General features: G+C 53.9%; 1 protein-coding gene across 1 annotated transcript; it reads right to left on the reverse strand.

Moving 5' to 3' along the window:
- Positions 1-801: 801 nt before the first annotated feature.
- MESD (mesoderm development LRP chaperone) lies at positions 802-11,428 on the reverse strand. The gene is made up of 3 exons (XM_032392045.1): positions 11,203-11,428; positions 5,461-5,693; positions 802-4,193 (listed from the first exon to the last, which is right to left on the reverse strand). The coding sequence occupies exons 1-3, from the start codon at positions 11,404-11,406 to the stop codon at positions 3,926-3,928; spliced, it is 705 nt and encodes a 234-aa protein (XP_032247936.1). The 5' UTR covers positions 11,407-11,428; the 3' UTR covers positions 802-3,925.
- Positions 11,429-12,312: the final 884 nt, after the last annotated feature.

A 12,312-nucleotide genomic window follows, 5' to 3' on the forward strand; every position in this document is an offset into this window, starting at 1 on the left:
GTGACCCCCCTCCACCGTGTGCCTGCAGCGAGCGCCTCGCCCCCCGCCCCCGCACCCTCATCCTGCCCTGGCCAACGGCAGCACCCCACATTCTGGGCCCAGAAGACCTGGTTTTCCCAGAGTGAAGCAAAGAACACTCCAGCCAGACCCTCCCTGAGGGGAGCCGACGGTCCAGGGTCCACTGCTAGTGTTTTAAACTCTCCAAAGATGTGACAAGTGGCTTCCAGGAATGGTGGTCACCCCCTCCCACCACCGTGGGGAGGAGCTGCCTAATCCAGGACACTAGGTAGAAACCACAGGAGCGCAGAGCCTGCCTGTCAAGCCAGACCGCACGCAGCCCTGCCTGGGCCCCTGCCGGTCCTGCTCAGCTACGGAAAAGCTGAGGGATGGCACCCCGAGCCCTTGGATCACAGCTCCAGCAAAACAAAACAACACTCAGAGGAGCGAGGCGAGTCAGAATTCACCTAAAATAGATGCTGTGGGCCAAGGTCTGGGAAACGCTGTGTCCACTAAGCATGAACAAGAGGGGGAAAAGCAATGAACTGGCAGCCATCCAAACATTTGGAAATTACCAAACAACAACAAAAGAACAAATATACTGAACGAACACAGAGAAATAGTCCATTCTGGGGGAAAAAAATATAACCCAAGGGGGAGATTCTCCATTTGGACTTTCTGAGTTCATAAAATTTAATAAAACCTTGAATTTTAATAAAAACAGCTCACTGAGATTAAAAACAGAATGAAATGAAAAAAAAAACCAAAACTCACATCAGAACTAAGAAAAAAATGGGTGCCCAAAACCCCAACACAAAAGTAAAAGACAAATGTTTCCAAAACGATAACGAAAAAAAAAAAAATCCCTGAATCTGCAATGGAAAGTAACACACCATCTTTTACGAGAATTCAAAAAAAAAGGAAAATCAACACTAAGACTTCCTAGCAGAATTACTGAATGTTCTCATTGAGGAAGGATCCCCAGGAAGCTGAGAGAAAAGGCAGTCATTATTAAGGAGAGAGAGAGTCTGGTCTCAGACCAGTACACATAACACGGTTCACAAAAATCGGGGCAGTAGGAGAAAGTTTGTGAACTCCCTGCCTTGATTAGGGGTGCATACATGCTACTGAAATTGGTAATAAAAAAAAGCAAGAGGTTTAACATAATCTGTAAAGGAAAGCACCAGAAGTACTAAAAACCAGAGAATAACCATCAAAACCCAGAGGGCGTGAGGACCAAGGGAGGAAGGCGGTCTACCTAACGAAGCTCTCGTGTCTCCTAGGCGGTAGACAAAAGCTACCACGCAAGCGTATTGGATCAAGACATTAACACCAACACGAACAGGCAAGACTGAACTCTCATTTGCAGGGATCTGCGTATGTCCCGCCCCCCTCTCTTCAGCACATCTCTCGTCGGCGAGTCTGCGGATCCAGCCCGGCGGGTCGCGGCAGCTCCTCTCCGCGGAGGCTGCCCAGCTCGCCCATCGGCGCCGGGGGCTGGGCACAGGTGCGGCTGGCCGGCGTCTCTAGCTCTGTGGGGCAGCCGACGCAGCTACGGCTCTGCATCTCTGACGGCGGCCAGCGCAGTGCCCGGCGCCGGCGAGGATCTGAGCCCCATCGCTGGTGAAGGGACAAGTGCGCAAAACCGCTCCCCTCGGGACAGCAGTTTGGCAAACACAGACCAAATGTTACATTTTGTTTGTTCTAGCAATTCCACTGCTAGGAATTTGCCCTTCAGATACAAAGTTACCAAAATATCCTGGCAGCTCCATGTACTAAGGAAAAACCCAAGGGTCCACCAGCAGGCAGTATGCGGGTCAACTGTGGGTCACCCCTCACCGCCACGCCGCTCACTGGGGCCACCTGCAGCTGTGGCCTGAGCTACTGAAATACTCTCCAACTTGTCCCTCACACGCACTGGGGGCCCCGCGCAATCAGTTCTTCAGTGCAGCCAAATACAGATGGGATGGTCTCTCATGCTCACCCCAGTGCAGCTCAAAATCCTTCAGGGCGCCCCAAATTCCTGCCAGGCCCCATGTACCTCGTCCCTCTTCAGGCGGGTGTTGCACTATGCCCCCGACTCCTCGTTGGCTTCCTGCCATCCCTCCTCTGCTCCTTCTAACCACAGGGCCTTTGCACAGATGGTTCCTCTGCCTCCTGCCTCAGGGAGGACCCCTCTGACCATCCGAAGGTTCCCCCCGCCTCCACCCCCACCTCCTGGCACTGTACACCTCTTTCATCTAACAGTTGCCATTTTACGCGTGATGAGTATCTGTCTTCCTCCACCGGGTCATTAAGTTTCAGGACAGCAGGGGCCGTGGTGTGCCCAGCACACTAACCGACGCTCTAAACACTGGCTGACATGGCCGCCCGTTGCACAGGAAGCAGTGAGGTTAGTACCTCCTCACGTGGAAATACAAGGTACAGGGCAGTGTGAGGGTACCCTCCCCATGTCGGGTAAAGCAATGATCCGTATCAGCTAGAGAGGATAGAAAGCCAGCAGATGCCCGAGGTAAAACCTGAATGCAGCCAGGCACCCGGGGCTGGATCCAGGGGCTCAGACAGCCCTCGCTGGGCCGGGGCCGGGGAGCTGCAGCCCCAGCCTCACGCGCCCCCGTTCAAGGAGCAGGGGACACAAGAAAGCCCTCCTCCTGAGGTGGCCGAGGCACACGGACCCCGGGATTAGCTCTGACTGGGCCTCATGCCCTTCAGCCCCGCCGCGAGGGCGGCTGGAGGCGGGGACGGCAGGGTGGACATCCGTCCGCACGCTTCACCCAAGGGAAATCTGAATAGTTGCCGAATCAGGGGACACAGAGGCTGGAAGAAACACGTCACTAGAAGATGCTGGTGAACTTTTTTCCCCTTGGAAACAAAGAACGGGAGCTTCCCTGAGATGAGGCAGCGGCAGGGGGAAGGCGCAGACTTGTCCCTCCGTACCTTCCTCCAGCAGGAACACCTGGAAGCACGACACGAGCTAGTCTTCGCTGTTAAAATCACAATGGAAGTTTTGTACCAGTAACTTCAGTTCCCACCAGCGCCACCCGCACCCAGGTCCCGTCTGCCGCCTGAACAGCAACACCCGACAGGAGCAGGTACTGAGCCACGTTAGTACCACACCAAACACCACAAGTTTAGGCACTTCACCAAAGAAAAATGTTCAGAAATGAATGAGGTCACTGAGTCTTCCGTCCCACCTGCAGACTCCCGACACCTGCCCTTCAGCGTCATCACAGGACGGCGCGCTTGAACCCTCGACACCGGCGTGGCTGCCCCACACGAGGACAGGGAACACAGCCCCGACCGTAGAGACCACGCAAACCCAGACGGGTACCGAGAACCCCTCTGGGATTCACAGTGAGCTTTCCGGGCTACGTGATTTTCTCTGCACCGATGTGGGGGTCAGACGTCCCGGCGTCCGGACCGCACATTCAGACCCCAGAGCGCCACGCGGGGCTCCCACGGCGTGCTCGACGTCACAGTCCCAAAAACCGAGTCTGCGGCCCGAAGAGCCCGGTCCCGCTGAGTCCAGGTCTGATTAGAACGTGGTGGCGCTTCCGTGAACAGAAAGGAGGGGAGCACGGACACAGCGAGCCCCTGGGCCAGGGCCGGCGAGGGGAGGGGGTGGGGCCACAGGAGCCAGTGATGCCCCCAGACAGAAATGGCAAAAGCAACGGTTGGGTTTCCATTTACAGTGATTTTCTGGTAAACGTGGAAGTGTCATTGTCCAATAGGAATTATAAGACCTCTGTCCTCCTACTTGAAGCCTTTTAGACAGTACTTCTCACGTGGACCACAAACTGGTCCTACGGCAGAGCCTTTCCAGAAGAAAGCAGGAAGTCCTCGGCGAGCGGTGCTCCGCCTGTCCCCGCCCGGGGGGCTCCTCCCAAGGGGCCTCGGGGGGCTCCTCCCAAGGGGCCTCAGCGGCCGCTCACAACTCCTCCCTCTTATTCCCAGCTCGATTGTCTTCCTTTGCAGCCGTGGCGGCCCGAGACTTCGGGTCCCCCTCCTGCTTCTTCTTGCCCTTCTCTTGCTTTGTTTTATTTTTCTCTTTGCTCCCCCCTCCTCTGCCGGGGTACACCTGCCCCTCCAGGGTGACATCGGCACACCTGTCTTGGCTGACCAAAAAGTCCTTGATCTCCCAGGCGTAGCTCCCATCACGAAGCATGAAGATCGCACGGTCCGATCCCACGATGAACCTTGACAGAGACATGCGATTGTACGGTCAGAACACACTAGTAAAGCACGAATGGGTCAGAGCCGCTCTGTGGCACGCAACTAGGAAAAATCATCCCTCCCAAATTCAACATGAACACAGAACAAAAACCTGTAGTTTAGCTACTGACTAAACGATTTCACGCCTCAGCTCAAATCCCAGAGACACAGAAGCTGGGCTGTGTGGGGCGTGGATGCCCGCACTAAGAGACAGCGTCGGCGAGGGGCCTGGGGAACCGCCCCCGGGGCTGTGGGGCTGCCGCTGTGGAGGAGGGCATCTGTTCTGCATCCCGAGGTGCCCAGTGAAGGTTTCCTCTGCCAAAAGCCTTCTGTGGACAAAGGCTGAAAACCACGGGCTTAGGCTGGGTCATCGTAAGGGGCCCACGAAGGGTCAGAGATACTCGGCCACTGGACGGAGATCCCGAGCCCGGAGGGTAACAGGCAGCCCACGTACACCAGCACTCAGCAGGCCCCAAGGGGGAAGAGGAGCAGAATGGGGCCTAGGCGGCCCACCGGTGTGGCCAGGGGCACGAAGGCCTTGACCCTGAGGGCCCTGCCCCGCCCCTGGGACGGCAGCAGGGGCTCTGACCGTTTACCTGTTCCCCTACGCGTCTGCTCAAGCTAACGAAAGCATCATGCCATCGCAGACACTAAGTGTTCCTTCACATTTTGTCATTTCTGTTTCCTGAACTAGGACATTTGAAGACCCTGAATTTCAGGACCGTTACCGAGGAGGAAAAAGGAAATCCCTGAGCATTGCACGGGAGGGCCGCGCTGGGCTGAAGGAACCCCACCCCTTCACCTGGATCCAGCAGTCGGCTCCAAGGCCGAGTGGGAAAGCTGTCCCACGTGGAGGGACCCCCCCAGGGGGGCACGCGGCCAGGCTGGGACTCCTTTGCCCCGCAGAGGCCACCCTGCCCCAGCTCACGGGGACGAAAGGCGCAGCGCTGTAGGAGAGCTGGGAGCCGGAGGGTGCGGAGTGGAGCACGCCGCCGAGGGAGCGCCGGGCCGCGCACCTGACCTGCCGCAGCGTGTCCGCTACCCTCCCCCAACAGAGTTAAAGATACAAAGATAAATAAAACTTGAGGATCAAATGAAATATTAAAAAAAAAAAAGCTTGCTGGCTGTGACCAATAATAAATGTTCTTCTTAAAAGAGAGAGAAATAAACGTAAGGGGAAATCCGAGACGGGAAGGCCCAGGGCCTGAGGTGAGGACTGCGCGGTCCCCAGCCGGCCTGTGGGTGCTTTACCTCTGAACGTCGTAGTTGGCATTGAAAAGACTGCCCTGCCAGAGGCTGGTGATCTCCTCCGTCTCCTTCTCCGTGGGGCTTCCGGACACAGTGACGAACATCATGAGCGTCTTCCCCTTCTTGGTCATCTTCAGGATGCTCTCGGGCCTGCCCGGGTCTATCTGAGAGAAGTCGATAGGCGCCGAGGGTCTTTTGTGCTCCGGGAGATCCCCTTCTTCTATGTCATCATCCTTCTATGAGAAGAGAGCACAGAGCACTCGAGTCATTAGAATGCGCTTGTCGGCCGGCAGGTGCAGGCGGACGACCCAAGTTCTCCCAGGAAAAAGGAGACCCAGGAGCTTCCCTCCTCTAGGCAACCTCTGGGAGAAGCCCAGGTCTCCAGCAGGACTTAGCACCCATCACTCCAGGTCACCAGAGCCCGTGTAATGGCTTAACAGCGCTTTCCCTCTGGAAGAATCTACCCAGCACGGTAGATTGTAAAAATGGCCACATTCTGGTTCGGTCCTACAATGAGCTGCAACACAGCAATGAAGATGTGTCGCAAACCTCAGAAAGACAAGACTGAGTGACAGAAGCCAGGCACAAAAATCAGACGTGCTATAAGCCTGTTACTTAAAGTTTAAGATCAAACACAATTAACCTAGGATGACAAGTTAGAACAGCGGTGGCCCCTGGGAGGCGGAATGAGGTGGGGCTGACTGAGAAGGGACACAAGGGAACTTTCTGAGGTCATGGGAATGTTCTCTTTCTTAATGGTGGCGTGGATGACACAGATGTATCCATTTGTCAAAATTCATAGCACCCTACACTTAAAATCTGCATTTCACGTATGTCAACGTTAACTAAACAGTAAGAACAAATACTCAGTTCTAGTTAGCAGGCTTGGTTTTTGCAGCGGGGTGAACTAGCAAGCCTCAAACTACCATCCGTGAATTCTAGGCTTCCACGAGGAGTAAATATATTAAGGATAATGACAGCCCCATTCTTCACTTTGGGGAAGGGAGTTCTAGCAGTGGAAGGGGGAAGAATATACCCCTGTGGTATTAGGCTGGAACTGGAAGGCATCAAAAGGGACACATGACTTTTCACAGGTAGGAAGGCAGGTAAATAGATCAATAAATAAAAATATTCAAAAACCAGAGTTCTTCAGAGAAAAGACGAATAATTCCAGCCACACACAAAAAAGACAAAAAAACGAAGTACTGGTAGATGGTCCCCGAAAACACTATGCTAAGTGACAGAAGCCACACACAGAGGACCAGGTGTACGAGGCCGCTGGTGAGATGTCCAGAACAGAACAGAGATTAGTGGCTGCCTAGGGCTGGCCGGAGGGTTGGGAGAAGTGAGGGAGAGGGAGTAAGATGAGATTTTACTTTTGGAGCGATGGCAATGTTCTAAAATTGAGAGTGGTGATGGCTGCACGACCCTCTGAATACACCACTGAAATGTACACTTTAAATGGCTGAATTGTATGGCAAGTGAATTATCTCACAATAAAGCTGTTATCGGAAAAAAACCAGAAAAGCGACCAATCTAAAATGAAACAAAGCCCCTGTATCACTCTTCCGTGGTTCTCTTGACAAATCACCGAGGACACCAACAATAATGTACTTTAAAATATTTTCAATAAAGGATGAGCACAAGAGACTTCCACAGTAGTGCTTGGAGGCGATCCCCATTTATTCCAGATTTGGGATCTAGCGTTAGCTCTACCTAACCACCTGGGTGACCTTGGATAGGACTCCTTACTCCCCTGGGCCCGCCTCCTCATCTATAAAAAGAAAAGCAGAGCTAGGTGATCCCCAGGGCCCCAGCAGTGTGACTACACACAACATACCAAGCTTCTCCTCAACTCTGCAACCCTCCCAACTGACCCATTTCCTTCTCCTTCTGCTTTGTGAGCTGATGGCGATCTGCAGTCAGGGGCACGTGCTGTCCCATCACAGGATCTTGGGCAGCTTAGAAAATCCCTTTCCTCACCTATAATGGGGAGAGGGGGACGACATCTCCCTCCTAGGGTTTGGGGATTCGATGACACAAAGACAAGGAGTAAACAGCCTGTGCTGGCCCCAATAATCACACCTCCAACCAACTCCGGAAATCACACTGTCAAAATCACACAGGACCGCCTGGTCGCCAAATTCACGGGCTGTTTCTGTCTTCGTTCTACTCTACTTCTCCATAACATCTGTTATGATCTCCTTAAAACACCTCAAGACTTCTAATTGGCTCAGGAACCCAGAACATTTATGTTTTTCAAACTGATTTCACTCAAGAGGTCATGAAATTAACTCAGTAGGTCACAGGCGACACTTAATGAAAACTAAATAATCTCAAGTCTAGTGCCTATAGCAAGTGTAAGGATTGTTTCAAGCAACTTTTAATTTCCATCCTTGGAAATTCGTGTGTTTGTGTTTCAGTTACAAAAAAACAGGGGTGGGGAGGTAGAACAGTGTCCCAATGTGGCTACCAGTCCAGCTCTCCGTAGTCCCAAGGCTTCTTCCCTGCGGAATCTCACCTGTAGTCATTACTTTCTCTGAGGACCGCCATCAAGCCCCTAGCCCCAGGCACTCCCCAGAAACAGGCCAGCCCTGCCTCTAGGCATTTTCAGCCATCTTCCCCACCTCTCCACTGCTGAGTCACATTCAGTCACAAAGCTGACTCCCCTTTCCGCAGACCCTTTCCTTGCTCCCGTGGTCCCTGATGGTAACACTAGCTAGCATGTATGGAGCAGCCGGCAGCGAGCCTTCAGGACGGCCCTACAAGGCCCCGAGGGAACATGGGGTGGGTGAGGCCCAGAGAAGACAAGTAACTCACTCAAGGTCACATGGCAGCAGGGGTGACACTGAAGAGCAAACCCACATTGCTGGCTCTGGAATCCGCCCCCCACCTGCCCGCACTGTAAGGTGTAATGAAAAGAACTGCCTTTGGTTTTCCTACACCAGTTGGGACTCAGCATTAAGTCTAACCCAGTGGAAAGCATTCCCTTTACCCATCCCCACCCCACCCACATGGGGCAGGCCTCTCCATGGCACACCAATTCTCACACTAGTGGGAAGGAATTGGGAGATGGATTTAGGGACTGCCACTGGGGGAGGAAAAATCCCAGCTCCGGGGGGAGCTCACGTTTGTGGAGGGTCTGCAAACATTAGCTCATCTGGTCTGCACGGCACCCCACGAAGGGGGATGTCTCCGGCTTTACGGTTAGGAAAACGAGGGTCACAGAGTTACCAAGCGGTAAAGCTGGTTCAAAACCCATCCTTCCAGCACATCATGCGGTCTCCTGCCTGGTCACACAATCCACCAGCCACCAAGCTGCGCATACAGTCTCTCGCGTTTCTCTCTTCCACTTGGATCCTGCAGCTTCTGGCTTAATCCAGGTCCTCCTCATTACCGTTCATTTGCACTTCTGCTCGCCAGTGTGTATGGAACTGTAGTAAAGTGGCTAAAAGAACAGGCCTGCAAGTCAAATGACCAAGCCTGAAATTCAGCTTACTTGCTCTTTGACCTTGGGAAAGTTACTTAACCTCTCTGGGCTTCCTTGTCATCATCTAGAAAACAGGGTAAGAACATGAGATGAGTGAATGCGCTCAGAGTAGTCCTGTTAGCTAATGAAAACTCAGTAAATATTAACTAAGAAGTCATTTCTGCCTTCAGATTCTCTCCCTGCCCATCCATCCTAACCTTTGCCAACCAATCCATCTTTTCTAATCATGATATCCCCAATTCAAAACCTCCCAACAGCTGAAACATCCACTCCAGGGCATCCTCTGAAGGCTTTACAGAGTATTATGAACACTGTGCAGGTTACCCCGGGGAAACGCTCAATATATCAAGTGAAAAAATGAACAGCAGAAAATTACATTGATGTTATGCTCTCAGCTATAAAACTATGTCCGCATACAGAGGGAACATGAGAGAGTGAATGCACATTTCTGTCCGGAGGTAGGGATGATCACGTGTAAGCGTCCCAGTATCATAGTATTTGGGTCATGCAGCTTTGCAAACTCATCAGTAACTGTGTATTGCCTTCTAAATAAAGTGTAGACCCCAGAGCACTCAGGGCCCAGGCCAACCTGGTCTCCACCAACCTTCCCACACTTAACTTCAGACAGAGCCTTTTCCAGCTAAGATACCCGATTCATGTTTGCACGGCTTCCAGTTGGGAGTTGCGCTATCCTATGTTCCTTCCAGGCTCTCTTAAAGCTAATACTCCCAACTACTCTGGGGTGGGTACTACTAACGCCTCTATTTTGCAGATAAGGAAACTAAAAGTGTGGACAGGTTCTTCAGCAGCCCAAACTCACAAGTGGTCTGAGACCAGGCAGTCCGATTCCAAAGCCTAGGCAATTACCATTTGCACCATTCTGCCCCGTTCCCATGTGCCCCCCCACCCCAGCTCCTGTGGCCCTGCTCCCACACCACCCTCGAGTATCTAAAATGTCATTTCCTCCCTGGGACCATTTGAAAGTCCCATGACACTTTCTTCCTTTTTACAGAACTCAGCAATTCCTACTTTGTGTTAGGGTTACTCGTCCTGTCACCTAGAGTTCCTGATGGCGGATCCCTTGCTCATCTCCGCAGCAGCCCCTCTGTCTAGCTCACAGTCTTAGTATTTCCAGGGTAGGATTTCCTCAAGAGGTAGTGTTCTTCCTTGGGGGATCAAAACCTTCATTTGCTCAAGTCTATAAAGAGACGGGAGATAGAAAAGGAGATAGTAAAAGTGGAAGGAACTGCTGCCCGGAGTTCCCTCTTCATCAGTGGGGCGCACACTCAAATCCACCCCAATCTCGCCATCATCACCTGCAGATAAATACGGAAATACAAGTCTGCTTTCTTCTAGTCCAATTCATCAGATGGTATTTTAAACTCTGAAAGCCTCTATCAGACACGCCCATGTACACAGCGATACCCACAAAATAAAAAGACATCAGCGTGGGAAGGAGTCATCGGGTAAAACCTCATTCTGCAGATAAGGAACCTGAGGCCTAGAGAGGAAACAGGACTTGCCCAAGATTACACAGTGAGCAGAACCCACGTTTCTGACTCCACGCCACCAGCTGCGCAAATCAGCCAGGACGATACAACCGCCTTTGCAAGGGAAAAAGGCACAACGTGTTTTCCTTTGCTGAACCTTCTCTAAAAAGATTACACACTCCAGTGCATTCAAGTAACGAACCAAAAAACTTACTCTCACAAAAACAAGTCTCTGCTCCTTTAAAGGAAATGTGAATTTACTGAGAGCCACCAGCCTCTGATTCCACCACCCCAATTACGAAACTCTCAGCAGAGAAGACCGCAAAACGAGGAGCCTGAAATCCTACTGATCTAGAAGACCGGCCAACCATTAAAGCTGAGACGGTCCTCTTAAAAGGACGATCTTCACGCCCCACCCCCATTCCTGAGCAGAGTGGCAAGGTCTCCCTCCGCACGTGCCGGGCCCACTGACCACGGGGGCCCCGTAGGCGCGGCCGGGGCACCGAAGGTCCAGAAGGGCAGAGGCGGGAGGGGCCGGCGCGGGACCCGCGTGGCCAGGGAAGCGCTGCAAGAGCGCCCTGGGGGAAGGCTGGGGCGGGGGCGGCGGCGGTTCCCGCGCGGCAGCCAGCTAGGACGCCTGGCCCGGGCAGAGAGGCCGTCGGGGGCCGGGAGACAGCTGGGCGAGGGTGCGGAGGGCGCCGGGGGTCAGCGGGAACAGGGCCCGGGACGCAGAGAAGCTGGGCGGATGTGCGCGCGCGCGCAGACCTCCCACTGTTCCAGAAGACGCGCCATGTCCGCATCGTTGTAGTCGCGAATGTCCTTCTTCTTCTTCCGCGGAGGCGGGCCGGCCTCGCCGGACGTCCCGGCCGCGCCCTCGGCAGCGAAGGCCCCGGGCGGCAGCGGCGGCAGCAGCAGGTCGGAGGCGCAGAGGAGGACCAGGGCCACGCGCGCCCAGCCAGAGGCCGCCATCTTCGCCGCGCCGCCGCGGAGGCCAGCGGTGCGCGCGCCGCCGGGCTCCGCCCCCGCCCCGCCCCGCCCCGCCCCCAGGCCCGCGCCGACCTACCAGGCCCCGCCTCGTAGCCGCCTCTAGAAGCCCCGCCCCCGCGCCATCTTGGCCCCGCCCCGCCCCCGGGCCCCACCCGCGGGCTAGATGGGGCTCTCTGCCCGAGCTGGGTCAGCGCGGACCGCCGGCCCGTTTGCTCGCGGAGGCCTGTCCTTTTTCTCCCTGCCCGCGCAGGCCAGGTCCACCAGCCCCCTCAGGGCCTCCGGGAGCCCCCGGACAGCGCCTCGCGGGGCCTCGGTTTGTGGCCTGAGAGAGGCACTGGAGGTGCAAGTCCTGGGGCTGCCTGGGCTCCGGGGAAGCCGGGTCCAGAGTGTCCACGGACGCTTCCTCTCCGTCTCCTGCAGCTTCCTTGGAGAACAGCCGCTTACCTGGAAGCGAGTGGCGGGTAGCTCTGCTTTTCCAGAAGGTCGCGGATGGACGGGGCCCGCTGCTTGGCTGTCGGTCGCAGAGGATGCAGTTCAACCTGCAGGATCACCGTCATCTCTGGAACGCGAATAATTCCCCCTCCCTTTTTTTTTTTTCATTTTTAAGACAACTTCAGTATTTCATCTGATTTTAACCCAATACTGTAGGCTCTGACTAATGCATTTCAAGGTTGAATCTTTTTTTTTGTTTGTTTCTTATTTTAAAAGAGTCTGGGCAGAGATGCTTCCAAATGACACGAGTTTTAAATGGCTGATCTGATCTTTCTTTTAAGTTTTTAATTATGTAAGAAAGACACGAATCACTTACTGTAGTTGTGAGATATCCAAACATTCTACAAAGTTTCAAACGTTCTACTCCACCCCACAACTGTACTCCAGTCAGTTTTG

Source organism: Phoca vitulina, unplaced genomic scaffold (genome assembly GCF_004348235.1).
Source record: "Phoca vitulina isolate PV1807 unplaced genomic scaffold, GSC_HSeal_1.0 scaffold65, whole genome shotgun sequence".
In the NCBI taxonomy this organism is placed as follows: domain Eukaryota; kingdom Metazoa; phylum Chordata; class Mammalia; order Carnivora; family Phocidae; genus Phoca; species Phoca vitulina.